The sequence below is a fragment of the Drosophila santomea genome, chromosome 2R, assembly GCF_016746245.2.
Source record: "Drosophila santomea strain STO CAGO 1482 chromosome 2R, Prin_Dsan_1.1, whole genome shotgun sequence".
NCBI classification, from domain to species: domain Eukaryota; kingdom Metazoa; phylum Arthropoda; class Insecta; order Diptera; family Drosophilidae; genus Drosophila; species Drosophila santomea.
The window spans coordinates 22,002,818-22,024,859 of NC_053017.2; the positions used below are offsets into that span (position 1 = coordinate 22,002,818).

A 22,042-nucleotide genomic window follows, 5' to 3' on the forward strand; every position below is an offset into this window, starting at 1 on the left:
TATAAATCTAAACTGGAAACGATAATACAGCATAGGCTATTAACTAAGAGGGAAATGTGGCATGAAATATTATTGCATTTTTCACTGAGAAAACGCAGATGTGATTCACTCATGTTTATGGCTCTATAGTGGTGAATTATAACCCATTGGATATTGCAATTGTATTGCTTTATTATTTGCCGTGTACAAACTTTCCCAGCTTAATGAGCTGCTTCGGAATGCCGAGGGCGAGTGCAGGTGAGGATTGGCGTGACTGGTGGGTGGTGGATGATGGGTGAGGGATGACAGGTGGTGGCGTAGGCTTAACTTACTTTTTAGGAAATCCGCCAGTGTCGTGAAGTCGTTTATTTCAACTGCGTTTCAGACGTAAATGAAGTTGGCTTTTGGACCGCCCGCTGGCGTTGTTTCTCGCTCGCTCTTCAACTTGGCTTAATTCTTTCTTTCCTTTTTCGCTCCTCGGGCTACGCTTTCACTGCTTTCACCTGCCGCTTTTGCGCCTTTGCCGCTGTCCTGCAGCAGGAAGATTCGCATTAAAATTAAAAAGGAAAGCTCGGGAATCTGGACGCGGCGAGTCTGGCGCGGAATGCCTTTGTTGTCCTGTGGGAAGGGTAATGGCGTGGAGATGGGGCCGTCGAGATAACAAACTGCAGGCTGCCGTCCCCGGGGACGCTCAAATCCTTGGCTCTGGCTCTGGGCTCTATATTTCTGGTGGGGTAATTCCGGGATAATAATCATAATAAGTGCGCATAATGGCTCTGGCAGGGTGCTCCTAATCTCCTAATCTCCGCCAGCGAGCTTTGCTGCAGCCGCGGCTGTATTGCACATGCGGATAATGTGGCTCACTAGCTGAACCATATTGAATCTAACATTCACTCGGAACTAAGATGGTAAATGGGAGGCGAGGCAGCGGTTGGGGAGCACTTAATAGTTGCCCGGCGTATCCATTAAGTAAACATGACTCGCTAAGCCCGCTGGGCGGATACGGATGTGGATTTGGTTTAGGTTGTGAATGTGGTTGTGACTGTGGATATAGATGGCTGGCGACGTGGCCCAGTAGGAGCTCCCCCTTCGACCACACTGTCAATGTACATTAGGATTGTTTTGCTAGCCAGCTTGAGATTCGGCGAAAAGACGAGATAGATGGTAACAAATGGGGGCAAAGGGCGAAAGCAAGAGCAACGACTTCTTGTTTGTTGCGCATAAACGCTGAATATTTAATAATGCAAAGGGGATGTGTGCTCGCCCAGATACCAGGATACGCGGATACGAGCAATGAAGTCAACGTCAAGTTAAGCATCGGCACACCCGAGAATTGCCTTTTGCTCATTCGCGATGATAACGCCAGCAAGAGCTCGGGGCCCAAAATGCTTTTGATATTTTATTCATGCCCCCAACGCTCCAGCTCCACTCGCTGTCAATTGGCATTAGGACATAATAATTCATTGACGACTGCCAGGACAACAACAACGGTTTGTAATTCGCACGGCCAATGCCACAACGTCAAGCGCACAATTAACGGGCCTCAAGTTAGCTAGTTCCCCTCAGCTATCCAGAGTCACTGAGCCACTGCTTCCCAGAGCCACAGCTTCCCAGTCCACACACACTACCGACGAACGCTTGAACCGCACACACGACGTATACGCAATGTCCGCATCAATCATCCGCCAGCGCGTCCACTCGCCTCGACGCACCAATTCCAACTGGCACACAGCCCGCCTCCGGATGCTGCTGGCTCCGCGTTGGACTCGGATTCGGATTTGGATTCGGAATCGAACTCGGTTCGGACTCGCCTTCGGAGTGGCATGCAACTCGTGGCACTGGGCCACTGGCACAAGGACGCAGGACGCAGGCGCCTGGAGAGACCGCATCCTTTGGCATTGGATCTGGATTTGGCGTTGGCTTTCGCTTTGGCCCACAGACGGCGTGAAAATGGCCCATAATTAATATGCACAGGCGTCGCCGGTGACGAGCTAGTCATTGATAGATTGTCGCAGTGAAATGCAAATTACTCCTCAATAATTGCCCACAACTGGCTGTAGAAATGCGAACTATTAGACTTGAAGGGATGGATTTACCCAATGGTATGTGGCATTTTCTTATGTTTGAGCTCTGAATATAATTTAAATTGGCTGCACAATGTTTATTCTTTAATCATGAGCCACTTGCCATGGTGGCATGGGCATTCCACATTTTCCGGATCCCCTGCTAACTAATTCATGAGCGGAAAAGGACGAAAAGTACCATAATTGGCAGTCAGATATCGAAATTAATAATTCGCGCCATTCTGGAGGGTGGTGTCCAGACTGGAAAAGGAGAGGCGATACAAAAAATATTTATTTATGCGAATTCCTTTCGCGAGGCTCGTAAATCTCTCGCCACCCTCGTTACCCTGGCCACCCTCGCAAGTGAAGCCGTTGGTCCGAGTATTTATGACGCGACTATTACATACTGTATTATTATTATTAATGCCGCGCACAATGGAGTGCAGCCAGCTGGTCGGGGATATAAATTCTGGTTTCCCCCAAGCGAAGCACTCAGCACTCGGCAAGTGGCATATTGACAGGTTTAATTCAATGGCGCTTAAATAGAAGGGCGAATTAATTAATTTTTTAAGGCCTACTTAAAAAGCATTTACAATTGTGAAGATGAGCGGTTTATTGCTTTAACCAGCCATATATCATCTATACATAGTCATATGAATTCCAGATTTGTTTTCGCATTTTTGGAGGCATTAGGCCGTGGAAATTGTAATTTTCTTGCCTCGTACTGATTGACTTTTGAGTACATGGTAGAACATTACAGTCAACAATGTTTCCGCTTAGAGTGTGGTTCACCTGCGTGGTGATTCTCTCCCTCAACCCCTTTCCCGCCCACTCCTGGGACTATTGCCAGGAGCACTGGTGTCCGCGCTCCACCGACCACGTGGCCTGCAACAACAACGGGGTAAGTGGCACCTCCTATGCCCCTCCAGATAAAATATCAACTCCATTTTACGACCCAGACCCTAGGCCCTCAATGCGGAAAGGAGGCCAGACTAATGCCGCTTAGCAATCAGCAGCGGGCGTTCATTGTGCACCAGGTGAACTTCTATCGCAATCAGGTGGCCTCGGGCGGACTTCCCGCCTTCGGACCCGCCCACCGCATGGCCAGTGTGCGCTGGGATCCTGAACTGGCGCAGCTGGCTGAGCTGGCGGCCAGGAGGTGCAGTGCGTCCGGCGATGGATGCCGCAACACCAGGCGATTCAAGCACGTGGGCCAGCTGACTGGCCACGTAATCTTCAGTGCGGGCAAGCACGGCGACTTGGAGCTGCTGCGCCACAAAATCTCCAACTGGTTCGGCCAGTACAAGCGAGCCAACAAGGATCTTCAAGCCGCCGATCCAGCTAGTGACATCACCAGTTTCCGGCAGTTGCTACAGGAAAGTTCCACCCACATGGGATGCGGCGTGCTCCGCCAGAGGAGCCACATGCGGTGGCACCAGCAGTTCATCGTCTGCAACTTTGCCCGCAGCAACATGCCACGCGAGCAGGTCTACCAGGTGGGCGTGGCTGGCACGGGATGCAGGTCGGGCAGGAATCCTCGCTACCCCAATCTCTGCGCCCTGCAGGAGCACTACGATGTGAACGCCGTGGACCGCTTTCACACCAAGCGACCACTTGCGATCAGGATCAAGTACAGCGAATCCCAACCAGCGAAGGCTTGGGCAGCTCCTCCTGGTGTAGCCTTCCATCCCAATATCCAGTTGGGACATCCTTGAATGGGTAGTTTCTTAAATATATTTCAAATGTAAATGTGTTTTTCCAAGATTGAACTACAAGAACTTAGGCGGTAGTGGGCGCCTCCTAGTGGGGCTCCTCCTAGTGGGGCGCCTCCTAGTGGGGATTCTCCTGGCGATTGGGCTCGATGGTGACGCGGGCGTAGGGGCTGCCGGCGCCCACCTTGCGGCGCATGGTGACCCCGCGGTGGGGCCTGAGTCCCATGACGATCAGGTAGATGCCCGCGGCGCTGAGGGCGATCAGTGAGAGCACGACCAGGCCGTAGGCCCATCTCGGCCAGGTGTCGCAGCTGAAGGCGTCACCTCGAGCGGAGGTGACCAGCATGCCGCGGATGCGGGCCGGCTTGTAGCAGCGTCCGTTGGTTTCGACCGGCAGCTGCTTCAGCCAGACCAGCTCGCAGTCGCACTGCAGCGGGAGACCGTTGAGATCCAGCTCGGCAAGTTGCGTAAAAAGCGGCGCCAGCGTGGAATTAAAGGTGCGCAGCATAGTGCCGCGAAAGCTTAGCGACCGCAGAGCTGTTTTCTTGGTGGAGGTGGTCATGGTGGGTCCAAAGGCCTCCGCGTCCAGGTGGCTAAGCTGACGGCTGTTCTGGAAGCTCAATGTTTCGAGGACATCCACATGGGCCAGGGCATTGGACATCACCCTCTGGAGCAGCGGCATGTCCTCGATGAACAGCTGGCGCACCTGGGTGAGATTGAACGTGTCCTCCGGCAGCAGCTCCTCCAGCAGATTGTCGCTGATGTCGAGGCGGAGAAGGGTCTCCGGCAGCTGTGCGGGAATCCGCTTAAGCTGGTTGCGACGCAGGGAGAGCTCCTTCAGGGGCGCATTTACGGGCAGGTGAAGATCACCTAAGTTGCAGGCGTCCAGTCTCAAGGTGGAGAGCTTCCAGTTCACCCCGAGTCCGGTGTACAGATCCTCGCCAGACTCGTTGAAGCGTCGATTCCAGGAGATGTCCAAGGTGCCCAGTACCAGAAGCGGGGCAAACAGTTGACCGGGCAGCAGGTGGAGATTGTTGTGGGCTAGGTCAAGGACCTGCAGATGGGGTAATCCGTCAAAGGAACCGGCCTCTAGTCTGCCAATGCTGTTCCAGCCCAGGTACAACTCCCGCAAACTGGTCAGCAGCTTGAAGTTGCCGGCCACCAATTGCGAGACGTTGTTGTGCCGCAGGTTCAGCTGGTGCAGGGTGTCGCTGGAGAGGATCGGGACCGAGTCCAGGGCGTTCCAGGAGAGATCCAGCGAGTCGATGTACAGGGGCAGGACCAGCGAGAGATCCGCCGACCTGTAGTCCTTGTAGCTGCAGTCGATGCGCAGGGCTCGGTTGCCCCACGGCGAAGCGCTCACGTTGCTGCACTCGCAGGAGCGGCGTGTGTTCTTCGAGGACTCCGGATAGCAGAAGCGGTCCGTCTCCGCCGCGTCGATGTTCTCCGCCTGGACGACGTGGGCGTGGGCCAGCAGCTGCGTCAGCAGCAGGACAAAGGTCAGCAGCCCGCTCACAATCTGCAAACTTTTCAAACTCGCCATCGTAAAGGTTCTCGGTGCACTGAATGAATGGGTGAGTGGCTCGCAGGCAGTGCTGTCAGTGCTCCTATCTTATCGAGTGGCGGAAAAGCTCCCACACATTCTGAGTCGATTTTTCCAATAAATTTATCAGCAAAACGATTTGGTCTTGCACTGGTTGGGTTGGCTTACTCATTGAAATACTTTTGGGCAGCGGGCGGTGAGTTTGGGTGCAGAGTTGAGAGCCCCGGGCATTTGAATCGTTGATAAGATAGCACGACAGAGCTTTACCTCTTTATCTCTTCCTCTCTCATCAAATAGAGCAAATAGCTTCCCGCCCACACATATCGCCTTATCGCAGCTTTTCTTATCGCCCGATATCTTTCATTAATCATTTCCCACTACGAGTTAAATCGCATTTGCCATATTGATGGATCTGCGAAGGCGCAATTTCACACTTCGAGAAGTCGTGACTTGGTCCCGATTCGAAAGTCATGCCTAATCCCATCTGGATGGGGACTCACTCATATCTAGTTCATTGCATCCAGAAGTCGCGACTTGAGCCCAATTCGTAATTACGCCAAATGCTTTTCGCTGGGGCTTTATGCTGATTGCTGGATATGTCGAGAGGATGTCCTCCAGCTCCGGGGATTAAGTGTGCGGTTCCCTTGCCGCTTAATTGCTGAGGTCGCAAAGGGAACTGCCGAGGGTAAGGAGTATGCCTTTTAAAGTCTACCAACTCAAAGGTATTTTATACTTGACAAAAAAGAGAAGGGCTTAGAAAGGCAGCAAATAAGTTGAAAGCTGCTGTTAGCATCCTTTAAAGATGACGTACTTAAAAATTGGGCAACTGAAGTTAATCATTTTGGAAAAGTATCTGCTCGTCGCACTTCGCTCTTAAAGGGAGCTACCCCAATGAACTTTCTGGTGCCCTATTTACATTTGCAATCGCTGTGGAACTCTTCTTTGTGTCAATGGAAAATTGATGAGGCTTACATAAGTGCACAGCCCACAGCCCACAGTCGCCCACTGTGGCATAGGCATTTGCATAAATTAGGCACTTTCCCTCCCACTGACTTTCCATCTTGACTTTTCTACAGTTCGAGCTTGGAGCTTGGAGCTCGGAGCTTGGGGATTGGGGGAAAGCCAACACATGTAAAGCATTTAATGAGCTGTGTGTGCTTAAATTTATTGAAAATGCCACGCACATGCTGCTATACATACGAATTCGTATTCGTATTTGCCTCCCTCTCGTTATTACAAGCAAAAATGTATTTTTAACTAAAATCCCATTAATTACGGGGAATTTGGGCTTCGTGTGTGTGTGTGAAATAATTACGGCATTACGAGCAATTTAATTAAGGCCCAATTTTCGCACATCTGCAATAATGGAATTGTTAATTAATAGCCCGAATCAAAAACGGCCATCAATTGAGGCAGCTGTCGAGCTTAGAAAAGCACTGGACATGCGTTCTGTGCAAATCGGGAAATCTGGAAATCGTGAAATAAAATCCCATCCAAACGTGCCAAACATGGCCAAACATGGGCAAACATGGCAGCGAGGTCCTGCCGCCTCGCTGGCTGAATATTTATGAAAATTTTAATATTAAATTGCATTCTGATGGCCAGCGAGCGAGTGGAATTGCGAGCGTGGAAACTAGAGCTGCCCATCGATGGCAGAAATGCAATTTCCCGTCGGACAGCATGCGAAATCATTAAGAGCGCTTGATTATCCGCAGGCGAGCGCATTGTCCTGCGTCATCCTGCAATCGACTATAATGAGGCAATGCCAGCCGCCATTCACAGCACAGCATATATATAGTAGATACGGGTTTGTGTGCCTTGCCGGCGACAGTTTATGGCGCCCTAATTGAATCGCTTGTCATGCATTTGTCTAATAATGGCGCATTAATTCGCCATAATGCGGACCGGCCAGCTACAGCTTCCGCTGCCCGGAAGTAGTCAGTGGCGCCACGTCCAGGTCACGTGGCATGAGGCAAGGACTCTCGTCAGGATGCCCGCCCAGATGTATGCTAAACATTTCTGTCATGGCCTGCTAACTCGGAATCCAGTGTGCAGCAAAAAGCCTGCACACTCGCTCGCTTTCTAATTGCCTTTGAAAGCGCTTCTGTCACGCAATTTAAAACTCGTAATTCCGGCGGACTGGGCTAAATTCATTAGTCTGGCTTTAAGAGCACCCATTCACCCGCATACCCGAGCACACACACACACGCACCCACACACACACACTGGATCACACGCACACACACAACTGCGCACTTGCGGTTGGCATTGGGAATGGGATATCACTCGAATTCGCTGCGCCCAATTTAATCGGCAAATTTAAAGAAAATTATTGTCTCTAATGGGCAGACGTGCCCACAGAATGCGACCTTAGACCGCAGAGAAGAGAAGTCCGAGGCGGCAGGATACTGGATCTCGTGCTGGCTCAGATCCAGCTGATAACAACTGAGTAATGAACAAATAATGGGCGGCAACCTTCTGCCTGCTCAAATATTAAGTATACGCCGGGGAGGCTCCGCAGCAATGTACGAGCATTTCCCTGGAATAATGGATGAAGAATGGATGTAATGCTCCAACTTACAAGCCCAATAATCCGGCACATAACTCAGGAGCAGAGAGCAGCTACGATTTTATTTGTAATTAGATGTAGTTGTAGATGTAGATGTACGACGTGTTTGAAATATTCTCTAAGTATATGTCTGAAAGTGGATGAATAGTGATTTGCTGCATTATGCTATTAATTAATTTGGACTTAAAACATTTCTTGTTAGCACACGAAATGTAAATGAAGGGTTTTCCCTCTGAATGATTGATTGCTCACACATGCCTTTGAGATATCCCACGTCGAAGGACTCACGAGGTATGCAAGTTTCTGTTTTGAGTAATTTCCCAATTGTTATCCTTTGGCACATCCTTGCCCCTCTCCATTTTTATGGCCAGCTCCACGAAAAAGGCAATTTGCGGCTATGGGCCTGCACCTTTTGTTGCTCCACTGCCAACATGCAGCAGCTGGCTGGCACGGACTTCCACTTCCACTCCGAAAGTGTTGCTCCTGATTCGTTGGTCCTTGGAAAGGAGCCTCGGATGCTCCGTCAACAGTGGCTGGCTGCTTCTTGATTTGATTTGCTCTGGCTACATTGTTTCTCTGTCGGATACCCGACTGCACTAATTAATTTTGACCCGCAAACAAAGAAGCCAATGTCCTGGGAGATAGGGCTGCATTGTGTTCGCCTTTCGGGGCCCATAAATGTCAGTCGAGGCTGCATTTCCCAATTCAATCCAGCTGTCAATGCGATTTGGCCATCCAGTGATATAGATAGCCGCTTAGTTCGCAAGGAAAGCCGAAGATTTATGGCCAGTTGCCAAAAGCCCACAAAATTAATGTACTTCACAGTTGAGTTTAGCAGCTGTGTGTTGTTGTGTGCGCGTGTGTGCTTGCCCAGTCAGCCTGTCCTGTCTATGTGTGTGTGTGTGTGTTTGGGCCCTAATGAAGTTGTTAATGCGAGTGCCGTCCTGCCAATTCTGCGTCGCCGTGGTTGTCCTGGCACTTGCCCTGCACTCGAGTCCTTTCCCCGGCGCAAAGTACACACGAAAATCTAAAAAGACGCTTACGTCTGTTGCTGTTTGGGTTTGTTTGTTGGGTTTGGGTTTGGGTTTGGGTTTGGGAAGGCTTCCCACCCTTTCGAGGTCCTGCGGAGGTCCTGCCCCAAAGGCTCCGGGCTCTTACATAAGCCATTAGCCAGAGGAGAACGGCAGACCGTGACAGGCGTCTTCCCTCGGCTTGTTTCTTTCAAATTTTATTGCTCAGCTTTTTACGGTCAGTGTCTCCAATACATTACCACATACATATATACTCGATATATTCGAGTTCATATCGTACGACTTGCTAGTTCTTCATCTTTCGCTTGGCCAGCATTTATTTTATGTCCTGCTCCTGATTGGATCGTAAACTTAAGTTTCAGCGCGCGAACTGCTTAAAGTGGGAAAAGAGTTGCTCAGCAAGGACTCCACTTATTGTCCTGCTCAGCCAAATGAAATTACTGTCAGCGAGATAAAGTGTCTTTTACTTTCTCCCCTGGCATCCGCGCAAAACGGTGTAACTATTTTAATTATTTAAGCACTGATGAACGCGCGGTGTTACACTTTTACCTCTTTCCCACATGAATTATTATTTGCAAAGGAGAAAATATAAATGGATTATTCATACATATAAATTATTTATGTCCACTAAGACAGGGTTTTTTCTTAATTACCAAGCATTAGCTCGGAATATCCACCATCCACTTTGTTCCAGTGTGGCAACTGCAGTTGACCCTCTCAGCTCTCGGATTTCTTTGTTGGCCAAGAAAGTCGCGCAATGAATGCCAGACTGAATGCCAAACTGCTGCAGTTCGGGCAAATAAATGAATTTTTCATTTATGGGCCAGGGGATTGTGTCACGCATTGAGAGGTCGCTTAATTAGATGAAGTGAAAGTGGGCGAGATCCGAGATGCGAGTTCCGAGACCCGAGACCCGAGACAATTGCCACTGACATCCCGGGCTAGTTAACTGGGTCAATTGCCGGTGGCGCTGCCACTGGAGTCTGGCCGTGATGGGGCATATTTTAAGAGGGGAAAAGGAATACTGGATTGCATCCTCAACCCCTTCAAGGAGGAGAATGAAATCTGGCAGCTGGCAATAAGTGCAGTATAATTTAATTACGAGCCTGAATTACGCTCTGAAGTCCTCGAGATAACAAAAGATGCAGCCCGTAAGCCGGCAATCAGAGTTTCCCCTCCCACGTGTCCCAGGTGTCCCAGAACACCTAACCCGCTGCTCGGTGTCCTTCCTCCTCTGCGCACACACTCATAAGCCGAAGGATGTGTGTAATTGACAGCGCCAAAGCACACTTGACAGGCCCGCACACACACACACGCAGACACCAATACCACCATACCCACACACTTTCATACCCACACACTTGCACTGCAGTGTACACAGACACGGCGCTGGGAAGTAGGCAACAGTCTTGTTCGCCGGCTCGTGGGCGAAATGAATATTAAGCGCTGCTCGTATGAAATGATTTCCATTTTCGTAATTTAATTGAAACGTCAGCATTCAGTGCACTCCGCCCTTAATTATATTGTGAATGGGCCGGAGCCCAAGGCAATTTTCGATAATTGAAATTTTATGGCCCCTTTTGCCCCGTCATGGCAGGCATGGCATGTACGCCGAGCATCGACGCATGAGTTGGCCCTAAAACAGCGCCAAAAACTGTCAATAAAAGTGACATCGAGTCGGGCCGGGCTAAGAGCATTTGTCTCATAATTTATGTGGCACAGATTTCGCTTGTCTCCCCAAGCAATGTTTAATGCACCAGCCAGCTAGGCAGCCACTTAAGATACGAGCTTGTGCTTTATCCTGCAGCATGTACGAGTATCCTGTATTCTGTATTCTGTGTTCTGTATTCTGCACTCACACATCAAGTTCAAGAGCCAAGGACACGCCCGATTTGTGGCAGGTAAATTTATGCGCACTTGTTATTGCCTCTGTTGCTGCGCCGATATTGAAACGCCGGCCTCATAAATATTTTTATGTTCACAGTGGCACTTTTACTGCATTTGACAGATCTCCTCCACCTGTCGCCTCTAGATTTGTCATAAACAGAAGTCCGCTGGTTCTGGCCCGCTGCAAAAGTAAATAAAACACATAAATCCCCACATACGTCACCGGCAAGTTTTCAAATTGACCGAAAGCGAAAAGTTCCTCTTCTTTTTTATGATGCATTTAAAACTTTTGATTATGCCGAGAGCAGGAACGCAGAGCGGCACATGCTGGAACATGTAACTTATTTAATTTCCTTCCCTGCCCCAAAATGTTCATTTAAAGTTTGCTTGCAACCATAAATTCCTAGGCCCAAACCTAAAATATAAACACGCAGGACCAGGACGAGTGTATATGTATGTAGCCGGGCAAAGTTAGATTCGCTCGTAAATCTGGCGTTTGTCAGTCGCCAAGTGTGCGCTGCTCCGCCTACAAAGGCACTGGAAGAAATCCGATGAGGAGGTGGTCTCAGATGCACGGACAGAAATCGGGGTGCTTTTAGGAATGTTTTGTTATAAAGCCAAATAGAATACGTAGCTTATTTACAAGTATGTAATATTTGGTTATATTTACTAGAGGATACGAGGATTGGCTCTAATCCAAGCTGATAAGTGAACCTGGGAATTTGGTTCAGTGCCTGGCGGAAAACGTGCAACTCGGTCGTCCTCTAATTGGCCTTTTTATGCACAGAGGCACACTCGACATCATTTCCATTTCCAGGGCCATTTCCGTGCCAAGCAGTTTATCACTCTAACTATGCACATTCAGTGGATCCGCTCTGCAATCCGTTCCCCCTTTCCCCTTCTCCTTTCCCTTTCCCTGCACTGCAGCTGCATTGCGATTCAATATTGCTCATACGTACTGTAGGCCGCAGCCTGGAGGGCACAGCAACTGCCGGCGGGCTAACGAAGCCCTTGAAAGCCCGGAAGAGGAGGACGCGACTTTCGGGGGCACTGTTTGGGGCGTCCAGGGTTCCAGCCTTCCAACTGCAACAAAGTGCTAATCTAGAGGGGCTGGAAGGGGGGGGGGGCAGCAGCAGGAGATGGAGCAGGAGGCTTCTTCTTCGCCGCTTAATCGCCATGTGCGACAGGCTTAACTTGTCGGCTTTGAGTGTCAGCGCTGAGCCTCGTTTAGCCTTTGAGTGCTGCGCCAGGGGGGTAGGGGTGAAGGGGTAGGGGGGTTCTAGGAGGTCCTGACAGGTCCTGGGATGAGGTGGTGCCTCTGTGTGCCCTGGTGCGTAACTCGGATGACATGTTATTAGTTTCATCAGCGGAAGAGTGGCAACGAGGGGCTTGGGGAGCGATGTTTCTCGTTTCCATTTCATTAATTGAGTCCTCCGGCAGTTGAGCCAGTAGCCTCCGTAGGCCCGACTTTTCGGTGCCCAAATCCAACCTCATTCCGCCAGTCTATTTCGGAAGCCAATTTGGGATTTGAACTAACTTATTTCGATTTAAACGTGCAATGTATTCTGCTTTTTTATTGCATGGGGTGAGAAGACAATTCAACTTATATTTTGCCAAAGTTTTGACTCAATTTAAGCGTTAAGTCAAACACTCAAACTCAGAGTCCTTTGTACTTAACTATCAATAAAAGGGTCCATAAGCTTCTATTGACTTAAGCAAATGCTTGATTTAATTCGCTCCTTCGACTTGCCCATAAACATTTTATAGAGCAACTCTCTCAATTTCACCGTCGTATTTATTGGAAATTCCTCGTCCAGCTCAGCCGTTCCAAGCACAATTGAACAATAATGCGACAGCCTCATTAAATGCTCCTTCCAATGGCGAACAGCACCGAACAAAGACAAGGACTCAAGCTCCAGCTCCGGAAAACTGGATCTGGAGTCGGGCGGAGGGGAAAGGTCGAACTTTGCTCTGCTCTGGTTGTTTAGAGCTGCTTTGCCTCCATTGTTTGGCAATAAAAAGCTGTTGTTCATTTTTATGGAGTAACGCCTCGCGTCGCCGCCCTATCCTTGCTCCTCCTTCTGCTCCTTCTCCTGGCACCCTACTCCTTTCTGGTGCGAAGGATGCCAGGACGGAGCCGCCGTCGTCATTGTCCTGCCGTTGTCGCCCTGCCATTATTGTGATACGACACAAAAACAAGTGGGAAACAGCGGCAACAACAAGGCACTTTCCCGTGCACTGGAAGAAAAACCATACCAAGTCATCTAAAGTCATTTTATATCAATTGAGATTCAAGGTAGTAATAGTGAGTCCTAACCCCACAGCGTAAGCCGTTGACTTTTTCTCTCAGTGCAGCTCCAGCTGAACTGCCAATATGTGTGGGTGCTTTGTGCTATGTTGCGTCGTCTTTGTGTGTGTTGTGTGTATGAGTGAGTGAGTGTGTGAGTGTGTGAGTGTGGCTGGATGACGCACATAATGAGTCTGCGTGGCAAGTACAAAAGTTTATAAATATGATGGAATAATTAAAACTTGGCGCCAATTTGAAGGCGCTCCCCCAAGTCGACGAAGGTGGCCAAAAGGCTGTCGTCGGCGACAAAGAGCCGAAAGTGGGAATTCCCGCCCGGCCACGCCCCTTTCGGGCATTGTTTTTGCCTTTTGCCTTTGGCACCACTTGCCCTTTGGGACCTCCTGCTCCTTTGAGCTCGGCCGCAATTTTTTTCGTGTTCTTCGGCAAGGATGTGAGAATTTGTATGCTTTATGTTCGGCAGAGGCTTAGAAAAGTTTTTGTTTTCGGTTTGTTTTTCTCTGCCGCGCTTTAACTTTGTTCCTCAAAGCTACCTTGTCCCCTCCCCCCTCTCCCCTCTCCACCCATCGCCAACGTTAATTATGCAACTTTAATTAAGGCCCAATGTGGATATGGCCTTTAAGCGGGCCAACTGCTTGGCTTTAAAGAAGGGACGCCATTCAGGGCAGCAGCCATAATTATGTGCACATCTATCAAAGCCAGGTTGAGTCTCCGAGCACGCCACTCAGCCGGGATTATTTGCAGACTCCGGCGGAGTTGCAAGACACAGACCCGGAATCCGGCAATGCGGAAATGCGGCCCGCTTGACATGCGGTTCAATGAACTCCAATGACAGCAGCTCAGCAGCTCAGATGCTCAGTAGTTCAGTAGAAGCAGGTGGAGATGTACAAGTAGAAGTAGATGTAGAAGTAGCAGCAAGTGCGAGAGAATTCCGGCAATCTCCTTAAAGTTCCGGGGGCAATAAAAACGTGGGCCAAAAGAGTTACGGCCACATTTCGCACTCGACGGACGCTGCAACACATGGCCAGCTCAGCTCAGCTCAGCTCCTTTAATGGGCAACAAGGTGAGCCGAGCTCTCCAATTTGTTTGAATTTGTTTTCCGGAATGAAAGTGGGAGTGCGAGTGGCAGGGGGCGAAAGTTTACAGAAATAATCCGGGCAAAATAGAAAACACGAGCAAGCTGCCAAGAACTTGTCCTGTCTTGTGTGTAGGTGTTGGATCTGCGCTGTAAATCCTTTTTCTTCGAAATTGTTGCTGCTGCTTGCCGTTGCCCGAATATCCTTTCACAACACACACCATACAACCTGTATGTTGTGTGACATGGCCAGGCGTGCCAGGATGCCGTGGTGCCAGGATGCCAGGATGCCATGGTGCCATGGTGCCATGATGAATGAGGAAGGCCCGCCTTGCCTTTGGATTCCCCCATTAGACATGTCAATTTCCAGCCTGATGCATCGCACATGGCCACGGAATGGGGCAAAAGGATTGCGTTGCTGAAAAGCCAAAGATTTTCATCCAATTTGCAAAAGTGGAATACGCATACGCCCCATCGTCCACCGAATTCGATGCGACACGTGAGCGTACACTTAAAACCTTTCCTGTCCAATGTCTGTTCATCAAAAGGTTGATTTTCATTGATTTCTGAATGAAATATATTTTAGCTTGGAGGGATAAATTACTTGCCCAATTACTTGGTCATATGTCCTCCTGTCTATTGATGTGGAAGCAATCCATTATCCGAAACCTCCTCTTTCTCTCAGTGCTGACTTTGTGAGGACCTGAGGACATGTGTGGGCAACGTGCCTGCCGGCAAGTCAAACATTACGACATTACGCGCTTTCCAATTCACCTGTGAAAATCATTTTCTTCGTTTCGGCGAAAAAAACAAAGGTGCGCCCCGAAGTCAGGGCGGAATATTCGGCGAATTTGCCTTGTCAAATGTTGAAGGCGACGTGACAAGCATTAGCTACAGGACAACCCCCATCTCCAGCTCCAGCTCCATCTCCAGCTCCAGCCTGTGCCCCCCTCATGTCGATGTCGCTGCATGTCGTCACACGTGGTCCTCAGTCCTCCGTCCTGGGTGCTCCCACTGGATGCCTGAGTTTTGCGGGAGAAGAAAATATTTTCCTCCTGCGCCGTGTAGTTTGGCATATCATTTCGGCGCCAATTTGAAAATCGTTGATATGCTAGCGAGGCAGGCGACCCCAAGAGGTGTAAACAGAGGGCGCACGCGGGTGGGAAAATCAAATTGGATCGGCGAAAGCTACAGCTCCAGTCTCACGTACCTGCCATGTATGTATATGCTGCCGCCACATACTGTATGCCACATATATGTTTGGGCCAGGGGCAAAGTGCTTTCCAATGTTTTGCGCCGCCACGAGACCTCAGCTCTTTTAGTTGCTCCACCTACATAAGTGACTAACTAGGAGCTTTAGATTCATATTGTGGAGCCAGCAGCAATATGCAAATGGCATCGAGTGTTCGAATATTCGAAATTAAATGCGTTTACACACAAGACGTCGAACAGTTTGTCGAATCAGGAATTACGGCAAATAAAACTACAATTGATTCGCATTTACATTTCATTGGGTAAATTGCACAATTGCAAATGGCACTGCAGACGGAAAGCGGAGCTCAAAGACTTGAATACTCTAAATAAATGGCACAACGCTTTCCCCGCTCCTCTCCTATGTGATCTCGCATGAGAGCACTTTCCCACTCCCAGCACTTCCCGGGACTCCTGGAGGATGGCCTCAGAAATCACATAAAAATACAGTCAGACAGACGCACCAGCTCCCTGGGCGCTTGTTGCTGCTCCCCGAGCATCTTGGATTTTTATTGCCATATATTCGAACTTATGGCTGCCAGTTGTGAAACAACAAATCGAACGCACTTCGCTTCGCTTCGACTTACTTACGCTCGCAAATTGTTTCTCAAATGAACAATTTGAAATTCTCACATTCAATAAATTGCTGCTGGGATGCGGGCAAATTGCTGCTGGGCCACTTTCCTTTGTAGATGGAAAAACTTTTGTCAATTGTGTCGACTTATTATTAGCATTAGCACTTCTCGACTCAAATCAAGCACACTCTTCAACTGGGGGAGCTCTTGGCCTGGAGCTAGATTTGCCAGCAAAAGGATAAGAGATTCCAAATAATCCATTTCCCTACAGTAAGCTTTATGGATTTTGTATGCAGATACAAAATATTTAAAAATGTCTTTGGTTTTATTAAAAGCGAAAACAGGAAGTTCCATCATCGGAACGTAGCACTATATCCCGGGAAGTGCAGATACTTTTAAGTGAAAGAGTAGCTGAAGAAAAATGCAAATGACTCTCGATTCCGGTGAAGCGCAAATGGCGTCGAAATTGAAAATCAAGATGACTTTTTCTCGAAGACTAGGAAAATAGAGAGTGGAGATGGAGAGATGGAGGGGCCATGAGTCCATGAATACAGAAACCCACGCAAATAGCAAATACAGGTGCCATTCAGGTGCGTACGCATGTGTTTGTCTCAGACATTTCGATTACTTTTTGAGTGGTTCCACTAAGGCTTCTCCTTCTTGGCCCCCAAATTGCAGCATCCGCAAGCTTGGGGTCTCATAAAATATGTAGACCAGTAATATCCGGGCGGGGACGGGGACGGGGCCGGAGGAGCAGGGCGTGGCACACAAAAGGCGGCGCAAATTACTAAAATATGCATGCGACTCGCCATGGCCATTATCGTGGGCTTCCTTTTCCCGGAGAAGTATCGGGTCCATCGAGGCTACGTGCCGGGAATGTCCAAGAGATTGCCCGCCGGACGCTCATTGCGGGCATGTCAATGGCATTGGGATTGGGAATGGGATTGGGATTGCTCCACGCCTCCCCCGCTTCACATTTGTGGTTTTTGAAACTGCACGCATTTGATTGCGTTATTGAAATTGACCGGTGAATGGACTGGCAGCTTCATTACTATAATGTCGGTTGTGCCGGCCAGGAATTCAATTATAAATGCCTTCAGATTCCAGGTCGCCTTGGCTTATGAATATAAATCTGCTGGCTGGGCGGCGGTGGTGTGAGGCGTTTAAGTAATTACATATTTACTTCATGATGTCGCCTGCGGCAAAGTTCAATTAAATGCGGATTTGGTTTTAATTAACTCGGTCTGCATGTGGTCTAGTCTATATACTCCAATAGTATTTTGCTCTTAGTATTCCGTAGCTTGTAGCTTCTGAAATATGGCATCTTATCATAAATGTTACGAGTTTGAAAAACGGTTACAGCCATGTACTAAAACATGTACTAAAAACTACTTATTCGGTAATCGATAAGTGCTTTGCTCAAAACCGTATCGATCAAGCCAACCGTTTCGCTTCTTCGTAACCCTGGTAGTAAACAGCTGTTACAATTAGCAGTTCATTTAGCAAGTGAATATTGCGTATTTTCCAAACCGAAATTAGTTAATATCTTACAACAAAATGGCCCTGCGACGCTGTCACCTGAATCCGAAGAAAACGCTCTTCCTGTTGTGCGACATACAGGAAAAGTTCCGACCGGCTATGCCGCTGTTCGACAACATGGTCAAAAACGTTGACAAACTAGTGGGTTGAACTTTGATTTTGCTATTGATCTCTTATCTTTAACCTCCGAGATTAACTCAATTACCTTTCAGACTCGGGCGGGAAAGGCTCTAGATGTGCCGCTGATTGTAACCGAGCACTATCCGGAAAAACTGGGCAAAACAGTGGCCCAGCTGGATGTGAGCCATGCCAAGCTGGTCTCCGGAAAAACCCTGTTCAGCATGGTTACTCCCGAAGTCACTGCTGTGATCAAGGACATCTTCAGCGGCAAGCCGGAGGATGTCGTGCTGTATGGCCTCGAGGTGGGTTAAGCAGCGAAACACTCTTATTCGAAATCCCATGCTAAATAATTTCTGATTTCCAACAGTCCCACATTTGCGTGGAGCAGACCGCCATCGATCTCCTCGAGCAGAAAATCAACGTGTACATAGTGGCGGACTGCTGCTCCTCCAGGCTGAAGCAGGACCGAGATCTGGCCCTGGATCGCCTGCGCCAAGCGGGCTGCGTGATCACCACCAGTGAGAGCGTCATCTTCGACTTGGTGCGCGACAAGAACAACCCCAAGTTCGATGTGGTCCGGAAAATGGTGAACCAGCCCTCGGTGGATATGGAACTGACGCGCGACGGCAGCGGAGTTCCGGTGGGCAGTGCCAAGTTGTGAGAAGAGCTCTTGTCCAAATGTCTGTGATTGTTATGAAGCCAATTGCATTTATAAAACCATCATGCAGCATAGTGTTTTTCAAGGATATGCGGATGGCGGAGTGAAGCGGGAAATGGGCCAAATGGGAGCAGCACCCATTTAAGTTGTCATTTCCGTAAGCTATTCCAATGACCCGCACAATGGGCGAGTCCATATTTGAATTTGACGCTTAACAATAGCCCGAATGGCTTCCCTTCCGGTAAGTTACCCCACTTTGCCCCATTTCCGCCGGGTTCCCTATTATGCGAATGACAATGCGTATTTCATGCCACCTCCACCGCCATTGATTTTGAAGCTGAGTGCTGTTCGGAAACCTTTATTTGTACAGCAGGAAGTAGGAGGAGGAAATCATCGCCGTACTCGCCGCCACATGACCCATTCCATGTCTAATTGCATATGCCTTTGCATGAAGATGCAGAGGCGCTCCATGAACTTCATCTTAGTATCCCAGGAAACGTTTTATAGGCACAACAACACTTAAACTCACAGCTCATTTTATGGAAAAAACCGGCATTATAAATTAAAAAACATAAAAGTAACTTGATCACTCCTCGACCTTCGGATGGAAGCCGGTGGCATCTGCGGTGTAAGTCACCCGAATCTGCTTGCCATCTTCGCCGGGCAGGAAGTACTCGCCCTGGATGCCGTTCACGTTGCCTTGAGCCTTCACCTGGATGCCATTGCTGACCGTGATCTCATGCTGGAACTGCCCAGCTCCGTCCAGGTTCTGCTTGTTCTCCGACTTCAGAAGCTGCGCCTGCAGATCGTCCTCACTGCAGCTGGCCAAAGCGACGAACAGGGCAAAGATGAGGGTCTGCAGTGGAGAGGTGACTGATTAGTCAATGTCCAATATTCCGATGGAAATCCGATTGAACTTACATATTTCAGCATTTTAGAGCAGCTTCTCGAAGTGAAACAGTGGCCGTCGGCCTTTTATACTGCGCCGAAGTTGCCTAGCCCACTAAACGGGTTTCAATCGCATCTGCTAATGAAATGACTGCGATTAACCAGACAGCCATGAATATGAAATTTGCGGCTACCCAATCGAGTCTGCTTCTGGCACCAGCAGCCAGCTGCCAGCCTCCCCCACTTAATTGATTGTGATTCGGTTAGCCCATTGCGTTACCAAAACAACGTTTAATCATCCACAATGAGTTTGAGAACTATGTGCCCGCGGCTTTCGGTGGGATTTCCTGGGCAGGCTTGGAGTCCCAGTCCCTGTACCTTATCTCTGGGTTGCTCAGAATCCTGGCCACGCCCTTCAGGAAGGTTGGTTTATTGACAGGGGACTTCGCCATAGAATCGTTGCTCTTCTTCTCCAAGATGTGCGGTATCAGTGAGGAGAAGTTCAGAGATGCCTCGTTCGTAAGTGAGCCATCCAGAGATTCAGTTAATCCTCGATTTCGCTTGCTGTTGAACCTCTCGAGATATTTCTTGGCCCCCAGACGGGCAGATGACTTCAAAGCGTTCATGTCCCAGGACACGCCCAGCTTGGATTGGATCTCCTCGGAGGCCGTCTTGTCGCTGGAAGAGAACAGCGTTTGGAACATCCTCTTGAGCTCGAGATCCTTCGGATCTTGCAGAGATCGCACTGCTCGCGGGTCCATCTGTTCCATGGGATTTCCCTGGCTTTTGGTTTCCGCCTCCCGCTTGGAATCCTTGTTGAGCTCAATCAAGTCCTTTAACGGCAATTCGGGCACCGAATTCCCCTGCAGCTGCTGGAAATCCATTTCGGGTGCATCTTTCGGCAGGTAGCCGCGGCTTTTCAGGTAGACAAGCGGCGACTGCCAGTTGTCGATGAGGTCCCTGACAATGGAGTCCACCGAGTTCTCATACTTAACTACTTTTAAATTACGCTCAGCTGTCGCAGTATAAAATAGAAACATGTATAAGATTAAGGAAATCATTTTAATTCAAATTGAGCGCCTGCTATCGATGACTTTGTGGAACGGCTCAACTATCGATGGGTATTCGCATTGACAGCTACGCCTCTGCAGCCCTGGTCAAAATCAGCTGTTGTGTTGTAGGCAAACGTAAAATTAACAAAATCTTACCAATTTATTGTTTTTCACTGAATTCCGACGCCTTACAGGTTTTCGGTTGATCGCACAGGACTGCAGCGCTATCATGGTCATCACCAACAACACAACACTGCCCGAAGAGTCGGAGCTGAACGTGCAGGAGCTAAATCTTTCGTCGGCGGTCTTACGGGCGGGCTCGTTCCATTTGGGCAAGCAATGCGAGCAGGCCAATAATGTTAGTACCTCCAGATTGCAGGCAAATGCTGCTCATAGCCATGCCCAGCTGAAATGCGGCTTAAACGGTAGCTGGCAGCTGTTTCCACTTCGAAATCGGAGCGGTTTAGTTATATAACCTAACCTCAAAAAGCACTTCCCTCAGTTTGTTTACGTTTTCTTTCATGTAATTTTAGGAGTTTATGCTGTGTCGGCAGGAGCTGGACGACCCGCGGGCCTGCTTGGCGGAGGGCAGAGCCGTGACCAGCTGCGCCCTGGACTTTTTCCGCAAGGTGAAGAAGACCTGCCATGAGGAGTTCACGCAGTACGCCACCTGCCTGGACAAGAGCAGTGGTACCATGGCTTTTTCACAGTAAGAACTCCGTATATGTGGAATATTCCAACCATGCTATACTGCATACCATCCCTACATTAGTTGCCGCAAGACCCAGGGAGTGTTCGACAAGTGCATCAAGGACAACTTCGACTGGGATCGTCCCTCCTATGGCTACTTCTCGCGGGCCAAGGTAATTTGCCAGCAGCGCTTCTCTGACCACAGACCTCTGCTAAGCACTTCTGTTTTCAGATCGTCAAATCAGCTCGCGAGGCACCCAAGAAGGAGGAGAAGGTCTCCTACCCCGACGCCACCCCCGGTCTGCCCGAGGACTACCCCAAGCCGCCGGCAAAGTACGGTTCCCGCTTCCACTGGCTGGAGTAGACTGCTGCCAGCGCGTAGTGAAATTTGAAAGCGTTCATCTTAATATAAACTCTTGTTTCCATTAGTATTCGATATCTTTATTTCATCGTATCTTCTTTCTCGACACAGTCTGCTTGATTTTGGCCATAATGTCCAGGTACTGGTTGTTCAGGCAGCATCCGCAGTAGCTTACGGGGAAGCAGGCGCTGCCCTCGATGCGGCGGTACAGCGGCGTGTTCTGATAGAACACCCACGAGATGTTTTCCTCGCCCAGCACCAGCATGATCTTGTCGAAGCGGAAGCCCTGCACCTGGAACAGGTCCATGTCGCCGGTGATGATGCGCCACTCTGCGTAGCGTATGTTGACATCTGGTGGCAGATTGGAGCGCTCCCTCATCATCACGTGCTCGAACCAATCGCGCACCTGGATGATAGATCCAGTGGGAGGATGCTTCCTGATCTGGTAGCTGATGCGCGGGTACAGAGGATTTCTGCGACAGGAACTTTGCATGAGCTTCTGGAGATTTTGTAGATATTTATACTAATGCTTACATGTAAGGAACAAAGGCCAGGCGAACTAGCACGAATTCAACTTTCTCTCGGGGAGCCATCTTGGAGATATATTTATTTTTCTGCGGACGACGCACTTCAGTCACTGCTATGCAATACTAACGAGCTTGGTCCACTACGCTTACTATATATGCACCATAAGCGACCCTCCAGGTAGAATCATTGCCAAAGCAGATGTTTCGTCTTTAATCC

At 49.2% G+C, this 22,042-nt stretch overlaps 7 protein-coding genes across 7 annotated transcripts; 3 read left to right on the plus strand and 4 right to left on the minus strand.

The window, feature by feature from the left end:
* The first annotated feature begins 2,783 nt into the window (after nucleotides 1-2,783).
* Nucleotides 2,784-3,795, plus strand: LOC120446329 (antigen 5 like allergen Cul n 1). The gene is made up of 2 exons (XM_039627243.2): nucleotides 2,784-2,943; nucleotides 3,002-3,795. Exons 1-2 carry the CDS (start codon nucleotides 2,809-2,811, stop codon nucleotides 3,755-3,757), a joined length of 891 nt encoding a protein of 296 aa, XP_039483177.1. The 5' UTR covers nucleotides 2,784-2,808; the 3' UTR covers nucleotides 3,758-3,795.
* Nucleotides 3,796-3,872: 77 nt separating this feature from the next.
* Nucleotides 3,873-5,456, minus strand: LOC120446327 (vasorin). The gene has a single exon (XM_039627242.2). The coding sequence runs from the start codon at nucleotides 5,295-5,297 to the stop codon at nucleotides 3,873-3,875; it is 1,425 nt and encodes a 474-aa protein (XP_039483176.1). The 5' UTR covers nucleotides 5,298-5,456.
* A 12,004-nt stretch (nucleotides 5,457-17,460) lies between these two features.
* LOC120445090 (isochorismatase domain-containing protein 1) lies at nucleotides 17,461-18,372 on the plus strand. Its single transcript, XM_039625218.1, has 3 exons — nucleotides 17,461-17,670; nucleotides 17,742-17,951; nucleotides 18,017-18,372. The coding sequence occupies exons 1-3, from the start codon at nucleotides 17,548-17,550 to the stop codon at nucleotides 18,308-18,310; spliced, it is 627 nt and encodes a 208-aa protein (XP_039481152.1). The 5' UTR covers nucleotides 17,461-17,547; the 3' UTR covers nucleotides 18,311-18,372.
* A 5-nt stretch (nucleotides 18,373-18,377) lies between these two features.
* On the minus strand, nucleotides 18,378-19,331 carry LOC120445092 (pupal cuticle protein Edg-78E). Its single transcript, XM_039625221.2, has 2 exons — nucleotides 19,229-19,331; nucleotides 18,378-19,163 (listed from the first exon to the last, which is right to left on the minus strand). The coding sequence occupies exons 1-2, from the start codon at nucleotides 19,238-19,240 to the stop codon at nucleotides 18,894-18,896; spliced, it is 282 nt and encodes a 93-aa protein (XP_039481155.1). The 5' UTR covers nucleotides 19,241-19,331; the 3' UTR covers nucleotides 18,378-18,893.
* A 161-nt stretch (nucleotides 19,332-19,492) lies between these two features.
* LOC120445087 lies at nucleotides 19,493-20,256 on the minus strand. Its single transcript, XM_039625216.2, has one exon. It carries the CDS (start codon nucleotides 20,254-20,256, stop codon nucleotides 19,513-19,515), a length of 744 nt encoding a protein of 247 aa, XP_039481150.1. The 3' UTR covers nucleotides 19,493-19,512.
* On the plus strand, nucleotides 20,242-21,368 carry LOC120445089 (NADH dehydrogenase [ubiquinone] 1 alpha subcomplex subunit 8). Its single transcript, XM_039625217.1, has 5 exons — nucleotides 20,242-20,382; nucleotides 20,442-20,605; nucleotides 20,781-20,956; nucleotides 21,020-21,110; nucleotides 21,170-21,368. Exons 1-5 carry the CDS (start codon nucleotides 20,313-20,315, stop codon nucleotides 21,299-21,301), a joined length of 633 nt encoding a protein of 210 aa, XP_039481151.1. The 5' UTR covers nucleotides 20,242-20,312; the 3' UTR covers nucleotides 21,302-21,368.
* On the minus strand, nucleotides 21,357-21,946 carry LOC120445091. Its single transcript, XM_039625219.2, has 2 exons — nucleotides 21,833-21,946; nucleotides 21,357-21,771 (listed from the first exon to the last, which is right to left on the minus strand). Exons 1-2 carry the CDS (start codon nucleotides 21,889-21,891, stop codon nucleotides 21,384-21,386), a joined length of 447 nt encoding a protein of 148 aa, XP_039481153.1. The 5' UTR covers nucleotides 21,892-21,946; the 3' UTR covers nucleotides 21,357-21,383.
* Between the last annotated feature and the right edge of the window lie 96 nt (nucleotides 21,947-22,042).